The sequence below is a fragment of the Zonotrichia leucophrys genome, chromosome 11, assembly GCF_028769735.1.
Source record: "Zonotrichia leucophrys gambelii isolate GWCS_2022_RI chromosome 11, RI_Zleu_2.0, whole genome shotgun sequence".
Taxonomy (NCBI): domain Eukaryota; kingdom Metazoa; phylum Chordata; class Aves; order Passeriformes; family Passerellidae; genus Zonotrichia; species Zonotrichia leucophrys.
In genome coordinates, this window is record NC_088181.1 from 12,545,263 (window position 1) to 12,571,940 (window position 26,678).

Here is a 26,678-nt window from a genome sequence, read left to right on the forward strand (position 1 = left end):
CAAGAGGAATGAGCTGTAGGGTTCCAGCCATTGCTGATGTGTGCAGTGGCAGGGAACTGAAGGAAGAGGTAACCTACATTATTGAGTATTGTGAATTCCACCCTTTCCCCTCAGTCTTCTGGCCAACATCATCCTTGCTTCCTTCCTCCCTTCCTTCCTCTCTGCAAATGCTGCAGAAAGATTTGTTTTTAAACTTTCACAATTACTAAAACATATTGCAAAGTTGTTAACTGTCAGCCTGGGTTTTTCTCCAGTAGTTTCAATTGTCCCAGAAGACTTAACAGTCAGCACTGGAGTTTTTTCAGTTCTAGGTAATAGCAGATGAATTATTACCCCAAGAAATGAATTCTTCTATTACCATTTAAATCATTTTCATGCTACAAAAGGATGACAAGATTCAGGGCAAATGTGCCAGCCAATCCTTACTGGCTCCTTCCCTAGCATCTCATTGCCCATCACTCACCTTTTAGATGGTGCAGGAGGTGGCTGCCGGTGACAGAAGTATTTCTCATCAGCTGTTGAACACGTGGATGTCACTCTAAGCATTTTCTACTGGCAACATTTTTTAGAAAGATAAATACTGAGTTTAGTTTATCACCAAAAACATTTCCATTAAGTGTGCAGCACTATAAAAAAACATACCTCCTTTTCATGGGTATCTCCATCAAAATAATTGCAAAACCAGACATGTTTCAATAAGCTTTTTATTTCATAGTAAAAACAAAAGTTTGTTCTTTAAACCAGATTCCTAGTTCCAGATGTTATTAGCTCTTCAAATTAGATACAGTGCCATTTTTTCCACTTAAGAAAAAAAAATAATGCTGCAAGGAAGATTTTTCCACCAAGATTGTTTCTTCAGTGTTAAGTTTCACAGTTCGATCTCAGGACTGCTGAAAACAATTATTTCAATACAGTTGCTTGTTAAGTTGAACTTTTTCTATGGTTGAATATAGCTCTCATATTATACAGTTCCAATTCTGGTGAGAAATTAGTCATCCTCTTTTTCATTACACACAGTTTCTAACTTCCCCAAGAAGGTTGTGCACAGCACACCAAGTGAGCATTCTTTTTAAACCTGCAACCAAACCCAACTCCTTCCCCTTTGGAAGCTGCAGCTCTTCCTGCCACTTCTGCAAATGAGGTTGAGCTGAGGTTTCACCCAATTAAGTTACCAGCCTTACAGGCAACATCATGTAAACAAAAGCATTTCCAAATGCTGTTACAGACAGCAAATGTTCTTTCATAGATAACTTACATCTACAGTCTACTAGGTCTGAGAACAGGAGCACTTCAGAGCCAGCTCTATTTATAGGCAATAATGCACTTTTCAAAATAGATACATGAGACAAATGGTCACTTGACCTAACATGACATCAAAGACTGCTGAAAGGAGCCTTTGGCACATGCATGGTCCTGTAAAACAATAAATACCTCTAAAGAAATGCTTGCTAAACACCTGTAACTACAAATACACAACATACAAGAGTAGCAAAAGCTGTTTGAAGGCTTATTCAGCTACAACACTGACTTGCACTAACACAACAGTGAGTATGTCACTTCTTTCTTCAGCAGAGCCCATGCCTGAACTCACAACCTCAAATTCAGGTTTTCTTACATGCTGTTTTCTGTTGGAGACTACTACACACATAGATTTGATCTACAAAACTGACAAAGACTACACATATGATTTTTAATCCACAGCTGGACAATATTTATGTTTGTTCCTGTCTTGAAATATAGTCTCTTCCTCTTCTAAAGAAATGACACAGTAATTAGAAAGCAGCAGTGAAGCACAGGACTGCTGAAACACTTGTCCAGGATGAGGTTGGTGCTAAGCCCAGAAGCATTAGGAAGTGCTGCTTGTAGAGGAGGAAGGCTCAACCAGGCAGGTGTTGTACTCCCCAGTCACTGTGCTGTCCAGCCCTAACCTGGTGTATGGGGAAAGGGAGAGCCCATCCTTGGTAAGGGACATAGCAGGGCACAAGGTGTCAGCCTTACAAACTCACCTCCATCAACAGCAAACCGATTTGGAGATTGCAGTAAGTAAAAAATGCCAATGTAGAAATTAGCAAAGGACACTAATAGCTTAAGAACCTTACAAACTAAACTAATTTACACCATGTCCACAGTGATCTTATGAATGCTCTACTTCTACTTCCAGTACTGGGGCTCTGCTGAAATATTTCATTATGAACACATTTTTTCCATACATCCTTTTGTAACCTTCAAAACCAGTTTATGAAAAAAACTGCACTGCCTTTGAAAGGCGTAGAAACTAGCCAGTGGCTGGTCAAATCATAGAAATAAGAACAGAAAAAAAAAGCAAACCCCACCACAGAGACAGTTCTGTTTATACAGTATGTGCTACTGTTTCTAATACTATTTTAGTAATTCTGTTCTTCAGCTTCCCAGCAATTCAGAACAGGGTTTTTTTTCTTCCCTAAGTGCCCTCAAGAACACAGCATAGGATCAGAATTCCTGCTGGGATCAGCAACACCAGCTGCTGTCAGAGCCTGATCCCTGTGCTCCTCACCATCAGTTGTACTTTTTGAAATTTAAAGTAAAAAAGATTTACCATGACAGAACAAAATGCACATACAGACACTAATTACAGAGAAATACAAAGGAGAACATGTGATATAATGTAAACACAGTGAACAAGATTAAAGTTATTTCTGATCAGCTCTTGGTCATGAAAACATTTGCATAACACAAGGTACTGCAGTGGAGGAGGCAGGGTGGTGAAGTGACCCCACACTGTGCAATTCAGGTTTTTTCCCAAAAGCTCAGCACAGTTATCATGTGGCACACTTGAGTTTCCTTGCATTCCTCTTCCCATTACTCAGCTGTCTTGTGCTGTGCAGTGTGTTCAGCATTAAAAGCAGGACAGCAGTGCCCTCAGTAGCAGCACACACATCAGGACAAACACAATACTGGAAGCAGATGTGTGTCAAGCAGGCAATGGAATGTTTTAACAAGGGAATTAGTTCTACAGTGCATCCACACCGGCTGTCACCGGAGCTGTTAAGACTCCCAGTGCAGGTAAGGAAAGCAACTAACTGAAAATGCTTCATGGCAATTCCAGGTAAATCCTCAAATTACTTCAGGAAAAAGTAGTCTTTTTCAGACTGATGGTCGTGTATCTTCTAGGAACTTCTCAGAATTCTTCTTTATTAAAAAAAAAAAAAAATCTCTCATCTTGAGATGTAGAAGAGATAGGAACAGTATATACATGTTTTTAGAATAAAGTCCTTCACATAAGGAGGGAAATTCTACGTCTTCACAGAAGGGAGGCAGATCTAAGTCTATTTTGATTAACTTCATTGTAGCCTCAGTTCAGTCCCATGCCTTGGAATTTGGCTGTCTCAGTGCAAACAAAGTAAGTCCTCAGTTCTCCCTTGCCTTTGACATTAATGAGTCCCCTACATTCACATGAGTATCCCAGCTCCTGTAGTATTTTGCTTGTTTCTTCGGTGACCTTTGTGTGAAAAGAATTAGAAACTCTTGTGAAATTCTTCTGATTATTCACATTAAAGCAAAATTCCACAACCAATTAGAAATAATGCCTTGGACATTGCAAGGCTCATAGTTTTACCTGGATCTTGCCAAGCTCCCCTGTGGTCTCCATTCTGCTGGCAACATTAACAGTGTTGCCCCAGATGTCATACTGAGGCTTCCGGGCACCAATCACCCCAGCGATCACAGGGCCATGATTGATCCCTGCAGAAACACAGGCAGGTGTCATTACTGAGGAAGGAAGGGATGTGATTGTGTTTGCTGTAGCTTCAGGGGAAAGAAACATCCCAAAGCTTAACTCTGCAACGCCTTTCTAGCAATCAGTATTAATACTGTTCTATATAAGTATTCATACTGAGGCTCAGGAGATGTGAAGTGACTCACTCATTGCAAAATAGGAAGTCTAGGCCACAAAGCAAAATTCTTGCTCTTCTACTTTTAATATACAGAAATGAGCATTGTAATGACAATGCTGTCTTTAGTGAACAGTCACTAACTCCATTTCCTCCAAAGTCATCCAGCTGCACTCTTCCTGCTGCTCCCTCCAGTGATGAGAAAAAGCCCATCCATGGAGGAGCTTGGCCTGTCTGAACAGCTGACCAGACAATATTGCCTTTGGCTATTCAGCACTTGGACCTACCTCATCCTGCCATTTCTCACCTGCCTGAGCTGTGGAGCCACACCCCACAAACAGAACTCACCAACACGGAGGCGGAAGTTGTTGAAGGAATGTCGGTTGATGCCATCCAGTTTGCTCATCAGGGCAATCCCATACTCCACCATAATCCCAATGTGAGCGTGCTGCCTTTCCCTATCCTGTGCAAGTCATAACACAGATTAATCACCAAATTACAACATGAAAGGCTGTGTCAGGCTGCTACTCCAAAGCAGTACTAGAGTGACTGGAGTGCTTATAAGGATGAGATCACTCATCCTTGTCAATGCAGAATTTCAAAACTTCATTAAATACAGTTGGGATGTCTATGAGGCAAAAAGCCTGATATGATTAAATTTTCTAACAAATTATTTTCTGTCCTTTAGGGTTTCACCTTTAATTTTACATATTTTGGGTATATTATTATATGCATCTTAATGTCATACACAAACCTGCTATACTGAAAATGAGCCAGAGAAATTGGTATTAATTCTTCTGGGTAACAGACCTAATGTGGCACTTGAGGATTCTCTTTCTGTGCCAGTTCTCAGGTATCACAGAAAGCTACTGTCCAGCTCTGAGATGGCCTTTTCTTTGGCTCCCACACTTTGACTCCCTTATTATTAGAGCCCTTCTCTTATGCATCTAGGAATGTTAAACTACTGGAATCAAAGATGAAAGATGTAAAAGGTATGCTGGGATTACAGACTGAAAACCTTAATTCAGAAATAAAATAGAACTAGGAGATAAATAGTGAATTCAACAGGAGACAATATAATTTTGTCACCTTTTTCCACATTTCACAAAGTCACTGTTCATGATTTACTTTTTCATAGCATGTTACATTTTTTTACTTTGAACACACCTTTGCACCCACAGAATTCTGAAGGCAGATTCAGAGCCAACATACCTGGTTGTTCTCCTGGCCTGGTGTAACACTGAGACCAGCTGCTGCCATGTAAGTACTTCCAATTGTTTTTATTTTTTCAACACCACTAAATTTAGGTTTTAACAAGAGCTGTTTGAATGGAAAGAAAACAAAAACTTGAGACTTTAATACCTCATTTCAGTGTAGTATTTAACCAGAAATCTTATGCTGTCTACCATAAGCATTAAACATCTCCAGCAATACTATCACTCACATGAAGATTAGATAAAATACTGAGGATTAGTTTCACAGTTTTGCTCTATCCACTCACAGGAGAAATGAAAGCACTGAAGTACTGAAATAAAGTCCCTAAAGTCAGGACTCTCAAACCATACTTCTGATAAATTAGATGATGTACTTGAAAATCCCAACCAGATGAGAAAATATCTTTCAAGGTTGCAAGGCTGAAGTCAGAATATTAGTACAGCATAAAAATGGTTTTTCCCCCTCTAATGCTCACAGATCTAGTGAAACATTCATTTTGCAGTAAATATGTAATCCAGTGCATTTATGACAGAAGCTTAATTACCTCATCAAAATCAGCAATGATTTCATTTAACAGCCTCAAGCATTCCAAGCCTTCTTTGTTGACATCACATTCAGTGTAAAACACCTTAAAATCTGGTACTGATGCAAACATGACACAGACACAGTCGTAGGATTGATGGTACCAGTCCTAAAGGAAAGCAACAAACCCACAGATTGTCAGCAGCCACATTCCCCCACAGGTACTCACACTCAAGATAATTGTTTGTAACCAGTAATCAAATTACAGCTTTCCTATGAAGTCAACCACATCTCTTATTCTATCAGAAACTTTAACAAAGTGGATTTGCCTAAGGAAAAGCTGAGATTCCTTAAAGATACCTTAAACATTTTCATCTACTTGGACACTGTCACTCTTCTGAGACACAGCATTGTTCTCTCTGATGACATGCTGGCAGAATGAGATTTCTTAAAAAAAATCATTATCAATGAACTTTTCTCTGGGAGACACTATCTGCTCCTCAACTCATATCTCTAAAAACTATAGCCTATCCTCTCTGGTAAAATACAGTCTTTGGAAAGCAGTAAATCTCATTTAAATATTTGCCAAACTTAAACTGTGTCCTGCAGCCGAACTACTAATTCTGAGAACAGATTTCAGGGACTGACACTAGAAGGTCTTAGAATACAAACAAGAGGCAAAGATTGCAGAAGTTTACAGTGTATGTTCTTTTTCACATCATGTGTACTATATATCACAGAAACCCAATTTGCTGTCCCTCACATAGGGGAGGCTCAACACACCTCATTTCGTTTTTCTCCAATGAAATATGCAGCAACATGTGCTGGAAGAACATTTTCCAGCAAAAGCCTGTTAACATTCTCCATAGTCTCAAATTGTTCATGTTCCTTTTTAAACTTATTCTTCCACAGACAATCCAGTCGACAGTAATAGTCAATCTGCAAAAAGATCAAATATGATAAATTAAATCCATAAAATAACACACTGAAAAATATAAGGCAATTTTCTGAAGAAGTGTAGTAGCAATAGTTTATTCAAGGCCTTTTGAGTCTAAATAGTTATGAAAAATGTGCTTTGAGAGCAAAGGTCAGAAAAATATGAAGCAGCCACTAAGACCAAATGTCATTTGATACCATCAGGTGTATCATTTACCAAAATGACACTTTAATAATATAATTATTTTTATCTTGAATTGCTATGTTGATTTAGAATGAATACTGGTATATAAATACAGATAGAACAAAACTGGAAGAACCAGGAAGTTCTCATGACTGTGATGCAAACACTGTTAAAAACTAGAAAAATATTCCCATCCTTCCACAGAAAAAAATTCTTTCATTACCAAAACCTAATTACAAGTGTGTTATCTGCAAGACCAGAATACTAAAAAAAGACAAAAAATATATACTTATTAAAAGTACAATTTCAAGGAACAACACTTTTCATTTTATTTAAATCAACTTGCTGCAAGTAAAGGAACTACAGGATTACATTTTAAATACATACCTGTTTTGCAAGTAAAACTAGGGTTATGTAAAACAGAACCAGATATAAATTAGTCATTATCCTTGGCTCTTTGATGAAAAACCTGAAAATAAGAAAGCAATACAAAGTCATCTGTATGCTTTGAGAAAACCTGCCCACTGGAGGGTTGGGGTGTGAGGTGAGGGAAGAGGGTGTCTGTCCAGACTGGCACCACAGGGTCACTGCTCATTTGTGCCACTGGCTGGCTGGGACAGGTCCTGGCCCAACCCCCAGAAAGGATTATCAGCCAGTCCAACACAAGGAATGATGCATGGCACATCACAGCACACTGGGTGCTGAAACCTTGTTCAGTAGCTGTTGGGAGATGCTCAAGTAATCAGGGCTTTATCTTAATGGAGCTATCTTAATTTCCACCAGACTGAGTTTCAGCTCCCATCCCACACCACCCTACAAAAACACAGCTAACAAAACCTTGAGGTAGTAAAAAACATTCTTATTTGTGGAAGGAAAGACAATAACAAATTAAAAACCTGAATTCCTAAGACAAAGACAGCAATTAAATTATATCTGTATCTGAATCACCACTCATATTTCATGGTAAGATCAGTCTTACCACATATATTACTTTTTACAAATGCAAATTAAATTCTCATCATATGAATGATTAAGTTCACTCAAGCTTTTTTAAGGTGTGCTGACAGGTTACAGCCCCTGCAAAATAATTTTTTTCTAATCTTCAACTATGAGACTATGCAGAGGAATCTGAGAAAGAGTTCAAAACTAACAGTAAAGCCTTTGCATGTGATTTCTCTTCAGTATTTTCAGTTTCTGCAATTAGATCAGGTAAATTACTGTTACTATTCAAAGTCCCTGTAAGAGTTCACCAACCTTGACTACCAAGCTTGAACCTCAGACTTTTAGCAAGGCTTTTCTTCACAACTTAAGATCAACCTTACTATGACATTAATATTCTACTCTCCAGTCCTTAATGTAATCCAAGGCTCATAGGGATCTCAGAAGCCACATGACAGAATTTTTTCAGAAAACATACACTTTGTTTAAAAAGTATATGTAAAAAAAGGTGGCATGGTCTAATAGAATTTCCTTGTTGTTAACTTTACAGAAAGGTTTGCACTGTCTGGCTTACATGATTTTGATATTTCAATATTCCAGTAAGTGCACAAAAATCTAACACTTCCTTAAATGAAACATAAAAGGATGAGAAACTTTACAGTGCACCTGGTACTGTTGCCATAGTTGTCTTTGTGCTGAAGGGTATTGAAAATGATGAGGTAGACAGTCACAGCAATGGACAGGAGGAGAACTTTGAGTTCGAAGCTCATTTGAAGAAATACTGAGCAGGCAATGAACCCCAATATACAGCAGTAAGCATAATACTGTAAAAGAGGAATGTAAAGAGTCTTTGCATTATTCAGAACTTATGTCTAAGAAATGTTCAAACCACAAGAAATGCTCTGAGTTCATGGGCACGGCAATTAAAAGCAAAGAAATTGCAATCACTTAAAGCTGTATTTTTAATGGCACTAAAAGGATGAACTTAATATTGATTTTAGTTTACTTTTATAATTTGTTATGGGCAAACAAAATATTTAAACAGAAACCAATCAACATAAGTAAGCAATGCCACATAAAACCTGAAGTGTTGAGAATTTCTCTCCTGAATTTTATTAATTCAAATAATTATTTATTTAAAGTTTGAGAATAATCTAAAGTAGGTTCACAGTCCATAGAACCAGCAAGTCCAGCACTCTAACCCTGTTCTGAGTGTGCTTTCCCATTGTAACCTAGAGCAGATGCCCCATCCCCAGCCCCACACCAGTAACACATGGAGACTGTGGCCGGTTATCCAGCCTGAGACTCAGCTCCTCAGAAGAACTGGGATGCTAAGAAGCATTTCCAAGCTGTGGCCACTGTGCCCATTATGGAATTGCTGAGCGCTTTGCCAGGGGAATCCCAGCTCAGGCAGGGTGTCCAAGGCCAGCCTGAGCTGGCAGCACCAAACATGGCACCAAGAGTACCAGAGTGTGGTGCAGACAGGACTGCTGCCTGCAGCCACGGGCACAGGTGTCGGGTGCTCAGCCGGCACACTTCAGGCTACAAGCAGCTCCAAAATTACCTCAGCTTCTGCTCCTCAATGTACAAAGCAGTTTTCCCATCTGTAATAGCACAGGCCTACTACAGAACTGTGAGATTCTTGGCTAAATAATTAACATTTCTACTGAAGTGAATGAAACCAGAACAATTTATGAAGCAATTCCTAATCAGAGTCCATGTATCACACATTATACCAACTCTGTGATCCTAAGAGAGGTCTGTCAGCCACTTAAGCTCTTTCACTCTACAAATACACTTTACTGGGACACTTGCAAGTACAGCTCTCATCTTTCAGACTCAAACATTATCATCACCCTGTTCTGCTGTTTTCTCCTTAAAGATTTAGACCTACTCCTCAGTTTGAAATTTTTAAAACCTGTAAAGCAATGCTTTACTTAGCACAACAACAGCAGCTGAATTATCTTGATTTCATGAACAATTTTTATGCTGTCAGATATCTAAAAAAGTTTCCTTTTACACAGCAACAGAACCTGCCATTTGTCAGTAATGGACACCACATTCAAAGATCAGGCCTAAGTAAGATGCTTTCACTACTTACAGTTTCCTCTATGCAGGAATGAGTTGTGTTTTCAAAAGCCTGATGTACAAACATGCAAGAACAAAAAATCACCAGATGAGTGCAATGTGCTTTTCATTTGTGTAACTTATCATTTGTCATAAGCATCTGAATGAAAGGCTCCTCACACACCTTGCTGCACATAATTCAAAAACATGTCCATCATCTAAAGGGGTGGCCAGGTGACAAAGGGGCATCCCAAATATTTGGATGAACTCAAAATAGAACACCACTTTGGCATTAGAGATAAAAAAAGTGAAACTTCCAGAAATAATACTTTTGTGTCACTAGTAAGTGCTGGATTTACTCTTACAGAAATGCTGGAGAACACCTTTCAAATATGCTGAGAGACCAAATAAATCAAAACTTCAGTTTTATACATGAATACTCCAGACTTCTGAAAATCCCCAAAGGATGCACGAGAAAGCTACATATAAAAATACAAAATATCCCTTAAAACTGCCTTGTGCCATGAGCAAGTCTTCATGTTCAATAGTTAAAAAACCCCAAAACCCTATCTTTATAAATAAAAAGAAAAAATATAAAAATATTGTCATCCATCATGACATCCTACATGATGGGAGTTGGACTTTGATGATCCTGGTGGGTGCCTTCCAATTCAGGATGTTCTATGATTCTATACCTACCATCCAAGACTCATTTCATTTCAGTCCTAGAAATTAAGACGGTATTTTACTCACACAGTTGGTAGCATTCAGGTCATTTGATCCAGTAAAGTTGGCAGGTTTGTTCTTTTCGGTAGTCTTGATTTATTGGAGGGGAAGAAGAAAAAACACAAGGCAAAACAAATCAATAAAACCAGCATACAAACTAATTAGCAGGTAATCACTGATTTTTTTCCCTATATATTTTATAAAGAGAGTTGATCTGGTTGTCTTTTCACTGCTATTGAATTAATGTTGAAATACAATTGCATCCCATATAGTTATGCTAAACATATATGCGCACACAAGCTGCAAAAAGGTTAACATTTATTTATTTTCTAATTGGGGGTAAAGGTTTACATTATGGACATGTTAATTTAGCAGCTATCTGGCACAAACATGTGGTTTTGTCTCACCCCCAGTTTCACAGCTGCTGTTCCTGTTTTCTTTCAGTCTGTCTCTGGTGGTGTTCACATGACACCACTGTGAGTCAATTCAAGGACCTAAGCCAGCAAAAAACACCCTATGAAAGAAAATTGAGCATTTTCTGCAGTATTGCTTTCAGAAGGAGCTCCCCATGGAATCAGAAGAATGGCAAGGCAAAGGAACACATGGGATCAGGACACCGGTTTTGGTAGTTAACTATCAGTTAAGTGGAACTGTTAACACACAGAGCTTGTTTTAATAAAAAAAACCCAGCACAGTTATTCAAATGTACATGCCCCAGGTGCAATATAATATTCAAACTAAATTTAAAAGACAGATGCCATTTCCACTTTACTCCAGCAGCACCTATCCCCAATGCCTTTGCTTTTAGAAGAGAGCCAAGCCATTCTTCCTTCCCTCACCCACATTACTACCAGTGAGTGCAAATACCACAGTGAACTGCATAAAGTGCTGCCTGCCACGGCCAAACATTTCAAACCCCATTAAAACAGGAAACATCTTAGTGATGAGGGTTACAGTCAAGAGCTGTTATAAGTGCTGTCTTGAAAACCAGAAAAATTTGTAGAACTGAAGTCTACCAAGTGTACTTCCAGTTCCACAAATTAGGAGCTTTTATTTTTAATGCTTTTAATGGACATCACGCACTATCCCTGTGCAAATCAACTCGTGTTGTAAGGCAGGCATTAGAAAAAGCAGCAGAATCTGGTACTTGATGGAAAGAAAGCAGGAAGTTACTGAAACTGTGGATTTTACAATATGTTCATTAATTAATGTGATTACTTACCAAGTTAAAAATGGCTATAATCAGCAAGGCAGCTATAGTGATGACTGCTAGAGGCAGCCTAAGCAAAGGCATTGTTTCCACCTTTTCTGAGACAGCACACAGATGGCGCAGGGGAGGCCACTGCTCTGAGCAGCACTTCTGTAAACACAATTCATTAGTTTCAGTAACAGATAACACTTTGATACAGGGGAAGAAATATTTCTAAATATAAAGTTGACCTTTTTTCTGCAGGAGAGTGTCAAGAGCCTTCACTGGAATTCTAATTTACAATCTCCTCATTCTGAGTCAATGTCTAACACCTTTCCCTAGCTGAAAATAGAGACAATGCTTCCTTTCTTCAAAGGGGTTGGGTGCTAAAATTTTCTCAATTCATACTTTAAAAATACAGAATTATGATCTGTTTGAAAGTTATAGAGAAAAATTAATAAAATGCAGTAAAAATGTTGTGGCTGTTTTTTCCCCCCGTTATAGAGCTATAATATTTGGAACTACATGTTCAGATTAATAAATTGAAACCAACTCTGGACAGTCCCCATTCTTGCCATCCTGCCAGCATTATTTTGTTATTTGACTACACAAAAACACTCCCAAGCATAAAACTCAAGTCTCATGCAACTGCAGTCCTGGAATTTTCTATTTTGTCCATGTGTTTCTACACATGTAGAAAAAACACAAGAATGCATATACACTCACCTCTCTCTCCCTCTACAGACATATATGCAAAAAACCATGTTTATACATATACAAATACCATACATACATAAAATCCACAAATCTGTCTAACCATACAATTAAATGAGTCATAAATCTTTATCCCATGTCCTGAGTGTAATTTTCTCTTATTTTTTTCTTTCCCCTTTACACAGCTTGACCATGGCTCTGTAAGAGACTCTTTCCCTCCCTGGAGAGCTCCATCCCCTCACTGGGTGCTGCAGTGCTGCTGCTGCACGTCCCTGCTCTGGCACAGTGCAGGTTTGATGAGTGCAAGGAACATTCTAGAATCCCTTCTCTAAAATCCCTTCCCTCTCCCCACATTGCCCCCAGGCACTTCTTGAACTGAGAAGGCCTTTTTTTTCTTTTTTTTTCACTCTGTATCATTGAACTCTCTGTCACTATGGGCTCTCTCTGTCACTATATATTTTTAAATAGTAATTGCATGTGTTTAATAATGCAAAGAAAAAGGAACTACAAGTGCAAAGTGTCCCAATTGATGTAATGGTGAATTTGGAATTCTAACAGCCATGAAATTGTTGCCAATAAATTATTCATATGTTTGCAATTTTCATTACACTTCATAAATTATTATGGAAACAGATCTTCTGTTCCAACTTATTTCAATATTGTTTCCAGAATAGAGAATAACACTATTTACAACCAAAATTACTATTAATGACAAACATAGAAATACATTTTATAAAACCAACCCCGTGTCCTCCCTCCTACCCATCTATTCCTGCACTCAAATAATTCTGAATTACTGGGAGAATTTTCAGACATGAAAATCTGTTTCAGGCAATGGAATCTTCTAGTAACCTGAGGTTCAAGGCTCCTGTAATTCCTATTGAAATTACTAAAATTTCATCAGCCTAAAAGACAGACCAAGTTGCTGAAATATATCCATCCCCCTTTGAAAACAGGAAGTGTTTTTTTAAAGTAAACTTACCAGACATTTGTCAGCAAAGCACACAAACAAAATAAGTGCAATGATGATGGCAACAACTCCAAAGGAAATTCCCAGTTCTGCAGTTCTAAACAGAAGAAGAGAGCACTAAAAAAACCAAGTTTAAATACGGTTTTTCTTCCAATAGCACTGAATAACAGTAACATCACACAGGTTACGGTTGCTCTGTTGCACAATCTCTGCTTTAAGAGCTTCTGCTCTGATGGCCTGAGCCACTGCCCTGTGCACAAACCACATGGAAACTGCACTGCAACAGCCATGAAAAACAAAGGTGCCATACACTTCAGAATTACCCATCCTCTGCTTTCTTGGAGCTGCGAGTAGCAGCTCAAAGCTGCCTCCTTGTAACTCTACAGAAAAGGATCACTGAGCACAGTTCAAGCTGCTAAATCCCATTTTCCTACTGCTCAATGTCCTTACAGCCAACTGTTCTTATAAAACAATATTCCTTACTTAACTGACCTGCTCCCTGTGTACTAAGCAAACAAAATATTAAAGAAATATTTCTATTTTATTTTCATACTAATATCTTGGCTTTTATGCCAACAACATGAATGCAATCCCTTGTCATGGGGTAAATGAATGTATGTTTCTTAAATTTAACCCCTCAGGAACTCCAAAAAGTTCCAAAAAGAACCTCCACATGCATTTCACTTTAGCTGTTGGTTAATTTGAATTATAAATAATTAAAATACCAGCACTTACTTTGGCATGATAAGCATCTGGATCACAAATATACAGAGGAACACAAAACTGGCACACACAAAGTAACTCTTGAGTTTCAGAATAGGAATGGTGCGGTACTGAAACACAGAGAGAGCAAAGCACCAGGGCCCTTTCAGAGGTGTTTTTTCTTTACTTTATTACATTCTTGTGATGACACATATATACAAGTTTATACTGCATTATTAAAAATACACTAAAACAGAACAAAAGACCATCACCAAAAAAAACCCAATCACTTGAACATTGTTCAAGAAAAACAGTCCAGGCCAAAGGATAATTTCTACATTTCCAAGCTAAAGGGAAATCCAGGCAGTATGTAAAACAGCTCTCCACAGATTCCCATGGTCAAAATTCTTATCAGGAAAGGACATACAGAGAAGTAAAGTGTATGTACAGATCCACACCAGTAAATACATCCACAGCACAGTAAATTTAACAGCAGTTATTCAAACAGAAAAACTACACTGCACCTAACAAATATCAGTATTATATCTACAATGGAACAGACACAGCAAACAAAGTGTTTTCATTATGGATACAGAAATCTTTTTTTTTCTTTCCTTCTTTAAATCTCATTACTTTTGAGGGAAGTCATTTATTTTAAAAAAATTATCAACTAACTCCCTTATGGCAAGAATTTGACCACAGATTAGAGACAATCTTATTTAAGCTCAGAATTTTCATTCTCAAGGAAGAATGACCAGTTCAAACACTCCTGAAATCTGCTTTCCATTAGTTACCAGAAACCTCTTACGATGTGCAGTCACCTCCAGAATCCAGTTTCAGAATGAAACATTTCAAACATATTCTTATGCTGCTCTGAAGGGCAAGCCAAAGACCAGAAAGGATTATTTTGTTCTTACCAACCTCTTTTTCAAGACCAGGTTCTGCAAAGATCAGTGAGAATCCACAGAAGTCATCTGACCTGCCACACCAGGGGCTGCAGCCAGAGAGAGACAGGGGTGGGTCAGCAGGAGCAGCCAGGGCCCAGGAGAGGACACAGAACCATCCTGCACCTCAGACCCACAGCCACTCCCAACACACGGCTGGTGCTTCTGCAAGGCCTTTATGTTCCATAGCAGAACAAAGCAGTAAAAACATAACATTTTTACTCATCTGACAGGCAGATCCACAACACTCACAGACAGCAACATCTGCCTAAGCTACATGAAAAATGTAGCTCCAAACCTTCCTGCAGGCTAAAGAATAGGAAAGTGTAACAGCAGATGTTAGAGAGGGTTCACAGCCTCCAAAAACTTGCCCTAAATAATATCAGACTCCAATTAGGAATATCTGAGGTATAGCCTTCCTAGAATCTAGATGGAAGAAAGAGTTTTTCTTCTTCAATTCAGTGTTTTAAGAATTTGTTAGGAATGTAAATATTGTATTTTAAATTAAAACAAATAAAACCAAAAAAAAGAAAACCCAAACCACCACCAACACACTGCCTGTGTTTGTCTGCTTTTAAATGCAAATGCAGTGCCAAAGGAATTACCAGCCCCTGACAGACGATTTGCCTTCAATGGACCAGACACTAAACTAATTTTATTACCCCCAAAACTGTTTTGACTTTCTACATAGTTTTTTGTTCAGAACAGTGCCCCATCTCATGACACTTCTTGTTTTAATAAAGAAAACTTTGAACAGAAAGACTGATCACTGGCTTCTTGCTAAATAATGCAGTAACAGTTTCATATTCAAATTAAAAAATAAACCAGAAGCTAAATAAAAACAAAGAGAAAAAAAGGGCAAGACAAAAACCCTGATAACTTTATACATATACTTTATATCTAGGCTTAAATTGAAAATGTAGGTAAATCTCAAAGAAAAGATGAAGAATAAATGAAAGTACTCCATACGTAGTTGAGCTGAGGCCTTCAATGGTTGACATCATTTCATCATAAATATCTTCCTCTATCCTTCCCTTCTGAGATGAATTTCTGAGGATGAAAAGAAGTCTGTGTCACAAATGCTAGTCAGAAACAAGTAATGGGTACAGAGCACACTTACTCAGCAAACAGTGGGGCAAGCCTCCAGGGAAAAGTTAAACCAAAATGCTCCAAACTGATTAAAAATACACCCAGGAGCACTTCACTAAGCATTTCTCTAGTTACCCAAATAATGCATTTTTCAAGACAGCATTATGACAAACTGAGGGAATGTTCCACAAGTGAAAATCAGCTCCTCACTTAACTCAGTGCTATGGGTACCATTGACAATTCTTATCACATTGTAATATTGTAATATAAGTTTGCTTGCTGCAGCCCAGCAAGCAAAATGGAATCTGAATGACTGGGGGGACAGTAAGACAAGAAGCTCCTTTTAGAGTCTGCCAACAATTACAAACGTGAGCTGAGAAATCTTCCCAAGACCAAAGCTTTAGCTTAACCTTTCTAAGGCAGGACTACCATACACACAGTGATTAATCAACTAAATGATGACATCCTTACAGCACACTGAACTGCAAGAGGAGCACAGGAGCACCAAAAAAAAAAAAAAAAAGAGAAGAAAATAAGGTACTTGACAAACCTATCAGAAGTTCTCTGGCGCCCAGTAGAAGACAAAGGTATTTCCTAAATAAAATAGGAATTCAGAATAAGTTACACATTCTTTGAATAGCAAACAACTATGGAAAACAAACATCAAGAAACTACCAAAACCATTTTTATTCAGAAATAAAAGAAATGTTTCTAAAAACCAATCCCTTTCAGCAACGTTTTCTGCTTTAACAAGTGAGAAGTGAGTGGTTTCTGACAAAAAAAGATCATTAGATCATCCCTCTCATTTTTCTCTACACACCAAAATAATTAAGCAAGCACCAGCAGAAACAAGCAGACTGGGAACCACTTCCACACATCTGAATGGATGCTTAATTTAAAATTTACTACAGCTGTGGCTCCAGGACCACACCTGACAGCATGCACATCTCCTGCTTCCACCTTTCAGAAAGGGAAGATGAAAGGAAAAATTAGTTTTCTTATATTTTAAAATCTTAAAAACCTTAAGAATTCTTGATCTTAAAAATTCTTTACTGATAAAATCCAGTTGCGAGGAGAGCATGTGGAGGGACTATTTATTTTCTATACATTTCAATTAAGTATTGAGTATGTCCATCTGTTTTTTTTATAAAAACCACATGGACCAGGCAGGATCTCAAGATGGGAAAAATAATAGGAAAAATAGATAATTTTGCTTTGAGGATATGCTAGATTATAGTATGCTAGAGAGATTGGCAGTCTGAGAATGGTGAAGGTCTGACAGAAGGAGAAAGTCAGAAAGTCTGCCTTTTCTGTCTGAAACAATCCAAGGAAAAGGCAACACAGCAACAACAGCAATGCACTTCTGAGGAGAGCAGCCAGTATTTTTCTGTACCTATTCACACTTCCCCTTACATGTTATTTCACTCTGTATCTCAAATCATGTATTTCCACATAAGCTATGAGTAATAGTTTTCCATATAATTTCTCAACAAGAGACTGGAGGGAGTTCATAAAATAGTAGAACTTAAGAAATGCTTTCTCATTGTTCATCTTCCCTTGCTTTTCTCACTTTTCTTTGGCACAGAGGGATTAGACACTGTCCTACAGCCCATTAGCTCAGGGCTGGGGAAAGCACAATTCCAGAATGGAAGCTGGCAGTGTGCAGCGCTGACTGCAGAGAGTGAGGGACAGACACCCCTCAGCTGCGCACGCACTGCACACCAAGGGTCAGAGCAGCCCCACAGCCACCACAGGCAGGTGTGGAGCGGCACCAGAGCAGGTGGCAGCACGCTGGGTCACTGACCTTCCTGCGGCGGCCCTGCGAGCCCGAGCAGTCGCTGCTGACGCTCTCGCGGTGGCTGAGGTGCGCGAAGGGCCGCGCCGCGCCCCAGGACTCCAGGTAGCGCGTCATCCGCACCGAGGCGCGCATCTTCAGCCCGTCGTTCACCCGCGCCTTGGGGATGTGGCTGCTTGAGAGGCACTGCTTGGACTGGCAGAAAGAAAACACGTGGACAAAACAGAAATTCAGGCAATTCACAAAATACTGAAGCTCTGCGTGTTGAGTAGTTTAAGACTCAAATCTCTCCGTTTTATAGGTCTCCGGACATATCAGCGACATGTCAGCCAACCTCAATTCCTTTATCCCATTTAATTAAGGTGAGCTAAAGCAAATCACAGCACACACAAAATTAATTGCTTCAGCTGCCTTCACCAGACTTGGCTTGCAACACTGCAACAAACTCCGCATTTATGTACAGTGATGCAAGGGCCCACAGGATCTTATGAACAGATACAGTTCCTTTGCAGTCAGCACTACAGCAGGGGAAAAAGGTGCCAAACTCCTGAGCTGCTGGGGTGTATCAAAAACAGTGGTTAGAAGATCCCACAAATTACAGACTCCACATTAGATTATATCTGTGTCACAGCTGCTGAGTCAGGCAGTACAGACAGTGTGTATAGCAATACCTTTGCAAAACTACAGAATAAACCAAGACATCAATGACTGATAATTCTCTAACATTTCACAAGTATCTTCAAGGGAGCAGAGACCATTATAATATTTATAGGTCCTCATTCTGAGAATATGTGCTGTGTGCAGCTGGGGGCGGACTGCAGTGTTGAAAAATATAACCAAGATAAGATTGAGTTCTTGCTAATTAAAAGTGGCTCTATGCTGTTCCTTCCTGTAGAGATCAGGAAGTAGTTTCTCATCTGCATTCTTTTTTCATTTGCAACATTTTACTCATCAACCACAAGCCAGTTGAAAATAGCAATAATTCAGGTGTTTGTAGCTACCAAGCTCTAAGGGAGCAACCCACAGTTGCTAACTTCACACTGAAGAGAGGGTGAATCTTCCTTTTCAGATAGGGAGGAAGACGTCTGATGCTATTTTACAGGGACTGTTTTATCTGCAAGTGGCCACACAGTACAGGTATTCTTTCATTCCTCATCTTTTGACCTGGGTTTTTGAGACACTTCATAAAAATATATAGTCAACTATGTCTTTTTACTTTAAGTGGGTCACAAAAGAGGTTTCAGCATAAGACTTATTACCTCCAATGTAATAGGCATGTCATAAAGAAGCAGGATGTGCTTTCAGATCTGAACTCCCTAATCCAAGCTACTCAGGTGACTCACACCATGCTCTAATTTTGCATCTGAATGAAAGAGCTGTGTGCACCACAGAAACCTATGTACTTATGTGTGTATACACTTGAATAAATATATATGTTTGAAAACAAATACATACCCTTGGATCAACCACTAAGTAGGTTTTGATATTCATGGATTCAAGGTAAGGGTCCCTCAGGTGTCCATTCCCTTCTTCTACTTCATAAGCCTTGCCTAGGTGATTTAATGTTGCTTCAGTGATGTGCACACGGCTGAGAACGGGAGAAAGAACAAGAGACCCAAACACTCACAGAAAGGTCACATTAAGCATTTCATTTACATTTCAATGGCCCCTGCTGACATTTCTGCTTTCCAGACATCCCCTGCTTTGGCAGCCAACTGAAAAATCCTGCCAGTACTTAAAATTATATTTGCAATCTTTTACTATAGTACATCATTCATAGCAAGTTCCCTAAAAAACACTTCCCATAATGAGATAGTATTGGTTCAAAATTAAATTGAAATAAGCAGGGAAGTAAATGAAACAAGAAGAAATGTGATCAAAGGAGATCTGATGACTCACAAGACAGGCAGGCTCACAGGCAGGTTGTGAGAGCTGCAGGGAAAACTCATGAACAAAACACAAGCAAGGACTGCTTTGTGCTAGAAATGCATGAGGGTGAGGGGAGACACAGAGTCTGGGAAAAGAAAACTGGGGAAGGTTTTTTGTTAACTCTGAGGAAAATTCTGAAAGTCTGCCTTTTCTGACTGAAACAATCCAAGGAAAAGGCAACACAGCAACAACAGCAATGCACTTCTGAGGAGAGCAGCCAGTATTTTTCTGTACCTATTCACACTTCCCCTTACATGTTATTTCACTCTGTATCTCAAATCATGTATTTCCACATAAGCTATGAGTAATAGTTTTCCATATAATTTCTCAACAGGAGACTGAAGGGAGTTCATAAAATAGCATTTCTTAAGTTCTACTTTCTCATTGTTCATCTTCCCATGCTTTTCTCACTTTTCTTTGGCACAGAGGGATTAGACACTGTCTTACAGCCCATTAGCTCAGGGCTGGGAAAAGCACAATTCCAGAATGGAAGCTGGCAGTGTGCAGCACTGCTGCCTGACTGCAGAGAGCAAGGGAATCACTCCTGTATCCACCTCCCCTTCCTAAAGTTGGACATAGGTTTGCATGAAAGTAACATGTCCAAGACCTAAGAACTACTGGCTGCAGCTTCTAAGAAGGAGGAATAAAACGTTCCTCAGTACTTTTGAAGCCAACAGTAAGAGCTGAATTGCAGAAGGTGCCTGCTTTTATCTGTGTACTGGTAGTTTTCTCAAAAAAAGTTTGAGAAAACCTTGACTATACACTTCTGCAGTTATGGTGAACCTTCAAATCTGAAATTTTAAAATTTGCTCTAAAGCATAATTTTTTTCCACAGAGACTGGGGTATTCTGGGTGATGTCTGTGCCCTGAGCCTTAAAACACAGCCACGTGCTGCAGCAAGTTTCCTGTGCTTTTCCCTTTCCTCCAAAAAGCAGTACATTTGTTCACTACCTACCATTTTACATTTTACCAAGCTTCCTCTCCCCCCTCCCTCAAACCACACACTGTGTAGGACATTTCTGATCTTACTGCAAACTTCCCTTCCAGTCAGGTGGCAGTGATCTCTCAGCAGTTCCTAATTGCTCCCTGGGTTCCAGGATAAGCACATCACCGAGAGCTGCTCTCCCAGGCGAGCTGGAGCACGCGCTGCTGCCCTTGCTGTGCCAGGACAGAACACCCAGCACAGTGGGAGCCTCCAGCCATTTACACATCAGAGAGAATTGGTCATAAACGCATTTCTAGTTTTGGTTTTATGCTACTCCTTTCTGCTTTAGTAGTGGATTAACACTGTTATGAATGTAAGTAATTTTTAAAATCACAAGGAAGATGAATAAGGTTACTCTGACACTGGACAGAAAATATTTCAAAAGCTAGAAGCTTTCCTGCATCCCTCCCTTCAAAAGTCTTTAGAATTCCTTCATTTACAGAAACTCAAAATAGATATGCTTCCTATTTTAAGCAAAACCTTTGGCTGGCTCCTAATGGCAAATTGCTTCCAAAGGAGCAGGACTAGCTGACTTTGGACCAAGGAATCCCCAACAAATAATTCTTTGCAGAGCAGAAAAAAAATACAAGATAACACTTCCATAGTGAATAATACCCCTTCCACCCTGTCAGGCTCAGTCTTCCACAGGTGGAAGATGTTTCCCCTGGCCACTTTTGAAACACAACATGAGTGAGTACTACACAGCTATAGGTAGAGGAAGTAATAAGAAAAATGTTTCCGAATCAGCATGACAAACTAAACCAGCTTGATTCCTTAGCAGCTTATCAACTAGAAACCTGACAAGCATACAGGAATAATCAGAGTTTTCAAGATTAGGCAAAGGTCCCAAACGTGACTAACAAAGTGTGGGTTTGTGCCATATTCGGAGTCATGCCGTTTGTTTTACCAACAAAAGAAACTTTACAACTCTGTATTCTTGTTTAATCACGCTGAATCAACACAGTAAACCCTTCAGCCTGGCTGGTGGTGTAACTGTTCACCAAGCTCCAAGTAGCTTTCTGTTTCAGTGACCAATGCAACAGAGTATTTTGATATTCATAACCTCTTATCACTTAATAAACCACTTTAATTTTTAAGTTACAAGCATATATCTAAAAGTTATCTGAGGTATAGAAATAATAAGAGAAGCTATAATGTCACTGGTTAGAAACACTTAATAAAAATAACCAATCTGCACAGACTACCATGACACAAAAAAAATCATGGTCTGATTTGGGAATGAAAAAAGAAAAAGTCTTATATTGGCCTTTTTTTGTGTAAACTACTGAAATAAGAAAGAAAAAAAAAAGAGAGAGTTTCTTAGATGAATTCTAATCCTTAAATTTAACTTAGAAAACAGGAAAAGAATATACTTTCCTAAACAAAGAAAATGCAAATGTTGATGGTTTTGAAAAACATTTATATTTGTTGTGCTCAAAGAGGGTCCTAAAAAGACTACAAGAGACCAACTTCAGCCCCAATCCTTGTATCACTGAGCAGCAGCTCATGGTAAATTATACCCCTGCTCTGCCTCAATCCTCCCATTCAGCACCACTCCCCTTCCTTCTGCCCATGGCAAATGCACAACAAACAACAGCTCCACACTCTCCTTGCTGGGATACTCCCATCAGGGTGCATTTTAATTTCTGAGTTGCTTATGAGGTTTGAGCGGTGAATATAGAGCTGACATAAATCAAGTGGAGCTGATCGATGCATTAGCAGAAACGCTGGGCAAAGACAGCTTGGCCTTGTTGACCTAAGGAGCACAACTGTTCTCTGACTAAACTCACAAACGTAGAATTACCCCTGTGTACAGCATGGATTAACTAAGTCAACACAATGCACATGTTTCTCCCATGAAGGGATGGTCAATAAGCAGCTCTTGCCTAAGAATAGAATTTTATAGCTCGCAGAAAATACGAACATTTTACAGCTCTGCTAAGCACACATCTGTCCTACATCCACCACCCTGGGTGAGGAAGTGATGGACCCGGGGCCGTGCCAGCCCGGCTCAGAGGGCTCGGAGGGGACAGCCCCGCACGGAGGGGACACCCAGCCCCAGCCCCGCACGGAGGGGACCCGGCACGGAAGGAGCCCAGCCCCGCACGGAGGGCTCTCGCTCACCCCGGCACTCCGGCAGACTCCATGCGGTTGGCCAGGGACACGTCGTGTGACCACACGTCGTACTGCCACTTCCTGAGGCCGATGACCCCGCACAGCACGTTCCCGGAGTGGATCCCGACCCTCATGTTGATGTCCACGCCCGTGGCTTCTCTCACCTGCCTGGGGAGGCATCGGGGGTTAGAGCAGACTTGACATTTCATCTCCTCCTCCTGTCTCATCATACACTTGGTGCAAAACTTACAGTCAGAACTATGCAACTACAGCTAATAAATACACTTTGAATGCTGACAAGAAAACAAAATACTTAATTCAATATCTCAAATCTCAATATCTGCACAGTATCTATATTTTAATCAGCCTTCTGTGTAACACTTACTTTATTGCTTCACACATGTCGAGCCCCATTTTAACACAGTTCCTGGCATGAACTGGTAAGGACACAGGCAGGCCTGACACACAGTAGTAACAGTCGCCCAGGATTTTTATTCTCATGCATTCATTCTCCTGCAAAATTACACCAAACATTTTATTACACCAAAAATTAACTCCAAAGGTTCAGGTTTCAGAAAGACAGGCTTTATTCACTCCTTGTTGAAACAAAGCTTACTTCTTCTGTCCCATGTCTGAAAGCCTGGACATTGCTCACTGGAGAGAACAAAAATGACACTTTAAGCATTTCTGAAATAAAACCGTCTTGTTAGTTTCTTGTCTTTTTGTTGGAACAGTGTGAAATTGAAAAAAATCATAAATAAAATAAAACCGTCACAAAACTTACCATCTAAAAGATGAAATCTACTTATCTATCTTTTAATCTTCATCTGATTTATGGGCAGTTTTCCCTCTATTTTTACATGGCAGCCTCATAAGTAACAGTGTGAGGTGTCATAAAACCTCCCAGCACTGAGGGAAAACTTGGAAATTCAGATGCCCAACCTGGCAGTTGTGCAGATGAAAATTGGGGGTTTTTGTTATTTCAAACATGACTGAACAGTAAGCTGGCACACACTACTGTTTGCTATTGTTAATAAAAACCCACAATACTAAATGGTAGCAAAAAAAATTTTCCTAACTGTGCAACAGATACTGCTGCCAATGACTGGCAGGAGAGAGCAAAAGTCTCTGATACTGTCTTTTGTGAACACTTTACTGAAGAATTTTAACTACAAAGGTTGCAAGCAAGCCAGGACTAATTCTGCAAGGCTGTGTAATGTTTGACTGACGAGCAGAGATGGCTCAATTTGGGCCAGCCAAGAGCTCCAGCTGTTCAACACTACCTGCTGTGGGAACACAGTTCCTAAATCAGCTCCAAAATCAGCCCAAATATGTGGCAATTTCCCAAACTGAGCTGTTCTCCCTCATCAGTTAAAGCCTTAGGGAACATCCATCATTCTCCACATCTTAATCCAGCCCAGTGGGTTCTGAGCAGTGCCACAAGTGACAAGCTCAGAGGGATCAGCAGGGAAAACCAGCCTTGGATTAGAACTTCTGCACTTCAGCATCCAGCTCAGCCATCAATTTTTATTAGGTAAATTGGAGCTTGCAAGATTTGCACATTATGGAAAAGATGACAGAATACTCCCGGGCAGAACAAAAATAGCACAAAAAGCAGGAACCTCTTCTCACAGCTCAACAACAGAGTTGCAAAAGACCTTGACTCACTAAATCCAGACATTTCAGTGCAATTTGCATACAGCAGTGAGAAATTGAAACTCATCACTCAAAATCTAGATTTTTTTTCTCTTTTTTTGTCTGCAAAACAGTTACAAAGCCTTACCAAATGTGTTTAACCTCAGCTTGTACTTCAGCATTAGAATGAATTTTGCCATTTGGCAACTAAGATGACATAACTTACTCTGTCTTTATAGCTGCTTCACAACAATACAATTGCAATATTATAACTTATTTTCAGTACTTAAACATTTAACAACAACTGAATTCAGATAAATGCAAAAATTAGTCATGTAATTTAGGCCAAAATATTACTAGCATCTTAGTCAGGTTTTAATCAGTGGTATATTTAAGAATTTATTCAATAATATCCACAAGGGTTTAATTACAACAATTTCACTCCTCTGCTACATTAATAATTTTAGAGTTTTCCAACTTTCTGAATTTTTAGGATTTCACAAACACAACACACAAACATGTAGATGATACAGTCCCTGTAATGTGAGAACTAAAAACCTGAGTTTGTGATGACTGCTACAAAAAAATTAATCTCAAGCAGCCGCTGGAAGTGGTAACAACTCCTGCCAGGCTGAAGGGTCAGTATTGAGGCTATGGCTTAACAGGGACCATTTTAAACTACTCCCCAGCCTTACACTTTTGTGTAAGTATCCATTAGTAACAGGAAGCTTTCTTTAGTTCCCTCCTGAGCTAAAGAACTCTTTGCCTGATGCCTCTGAATTTATGAACTTAAGTGTGTGTCTGAGAGTTCTCCATTTGTGGAGTCCAACAAACCTGCAAACTGAACACAGCAAAGCTCCTCAGTGGAGTTTGCACACAGAACCTCCCACAGCCCTGCTGCAATCACTTACCACCATCAGACAATTTCCTAAATGATACAGATAAACCTCCACACCCAAGAACTGGAATTACAGTAGCAACTTGTTACATTTCCCATTTTTGATTTACATTTTGTTTTAATGTGATTTTTCCAGTTAGCTTTAAAGCAAAAGCAGTTTTGCCTTCCTGACTTATTGACAAACACCCAGCTGCCTCCTGTTGCGCAAAAAGACTTCTTTGTCCAAAGGCCTTCATCCTGCAGCACAAACTGTACACCTACCTTTGCAATCTGATCAAACTTTCCAAAGAGTTCATTCAACATCACTACGAGTTCCTTAGGAGAGCAGTCACTGGCAAGGCGAGTGAATCCTACGATGTCTGCATAAAGAATGCTAGACAGGAGCAAAAGCAAAAAGGCAAAAGCAGGGAAAGTGAAATATGAAGATACCTTAATTCCACAGTCAGCATAACTATTGAAATGCACTTAACAGAAAACAACTCTCTCCTCTTTGGGAAACAGCTCCAGCAAAAGGGTTCAAGTATTTCCCCTTGATTTAAAAGACAGCACACCAGTTCAACACGTTATCTTCCCACAGCAGGAAAGAAGCTCACTTCAGCCTCAAAGTCTGCCTTTAAATTTTAATTTCACTGGACCATAGGTACTGATAAGAATCAGAAGTTTATATCAATTTCTGGGGCTTCCACTTACCTAACATTTTGGTGCCTTTTTACATATAGGCTGTGGAAGTTGTTGTCATGCATCTGCCTGTTATCATTAGTTTCCTTCAGTCGCTCAATGATTGCCAGCTTCATTTCCATAGAGATATGAGCAGGAAGGATGGATAAAAGCAAATTTTCCTAAAAAGTGGGGGTAGGAATAATTGTGCAAAATTATTAACACAGTAAGTTTGAAACTGCAGAATTCTACTGACTGCAAGAAGGCATTAAAAAACCAAAACAAAATGCTTTTATTCAAATAGGTTTTGAGTAATGCATGTCAGGTTTTCCAGAAGACATTTTTACATTGCTGTTCTCCAAATTATTGATTTCACATTTATGTTGCATACTTTTTATTTTGTTCCTTGTGGCCAAGGTGTGACATTCCGTTGTAACCATGAAACACACACACACAAAATGTACAAAATTCTGTACTACTTTTTTCTGGATAAATTACGTTTTATTTTGTCCCCTGATGTCAGTGTTATGTTAGCATTGTCTGATAAAAGTTCTGTAAAAGCTTATGTTTTGTACCTAACAATCTATTCAGTTTTTAA

At 39.3% G+C, this 26,678-nt stretch overlaps 1 protein-coding gene across 6 annotated transcripts in view; it reads right to left on the bottom strand.

The window, feature by feature from the left end:
- Nucleotides 1-686: 686 nt before the first annotated feature.
- The window catches only part of ADCY7 (adenylate cyclase 7), a 60,438-nt gene continuing 34,446 nt past the window's right edge, over nucleotides 687-26,678 (bottom strand). For 5 of the 6 annotated variants that reach the window (XM_064723096.1, XM_064723095.1, XM_064723100.1 and 2 more), the window contains 22 exons: nucleotides 26,114-26,262; nucleotides 25,685-25,796; nucleotides 23,276-23,403; nucleotides 22,900-23,058; nucleotides 19,317-19,449; nucleotides 17,871-18,056; nucleotides 16,617-16,660; nucleotides 15,947-16,027; nucleotides 14,955-15,027; nucleotides 14,067-14,164; nucleotides 13,344-13,428; nucleotides 11,681-11,818; nucleotides 10,486-10,548; nucleotides 9,767-9,805; nucleotides 8,332-8,489; nucleotides 7,114-7,195; nucleotides 6,390-6,545; nucleotides 5,629-5,775; nucleotides 5,082-5,189; nucleotides 4,218-4,332; nucleotides 3,596-3,720; nucleotides 687-3,478 (listed from right to left, as the gene is read on the bottom strand). In XM_064723096.1, the coding sequence (XP_064579166.1) occupies nucleotides 3,332-3,478; nucleotides 3,596-3,720; nucleotides 4,218-4,332; nucleotides 5,082-5,189; nucleotides 5,629-5,775; nucleotides 6,390-6,545; nucleotides 7,114-7,195; nucleotides 8,332-8,489; nucleotides 9,767-9,805; nucleotides 10,486-10,548; nucleotides 11,681-11,818; nucleotides 13,344-13,428; nucleotides 14,067-14,164; nucleotides 14,955-15,027; nucleotides 15,947-16,027; nucleotides 16,617-16,660; nucleotides 17,871-18,056; nucleotides 19,317-19,449; nucleotides 22,900-23,058; nucleotides 23,276-23,403; nucleotides 25,685-25,796; nucleotides 26,114-26,262 (2,526 nt within the window). In that variant the 3' untranslated portion in view covers nucleotides 687-3,331. The remainder of the gene's footprint in view (nucleotides 3,479-3,595; nucleotides 3,721-4,217; nucleotides 4,333-5,081; nucleotides 5,190-5,628; nucleotides 5,776-6,389; nucleotides 6,546-7,113; nucleotides 7,196-8,331; nucleotides 8,490-9,766; nucleotides 9,806-10,485; nucleotides 10,549-11,680; nucleotides 11,819-13,343; nucleotides 13,429-14,066; nucleotides 14,165-14,954; nucleotides 15,028-15,946; nucleotides 16,028-16,616; nucleotides 16,661-17,870; nucleotides 18,057-19,316; nucleotides 19,450-22,899; nucleotides 23,059-23,275; nucleotides 23,404-25,684; nucleotides 25,797-26,113; nucleotides 26,263-26,678) is intronic. The other variant, XM_064723101.1, reaches the window with a different exon arrangement.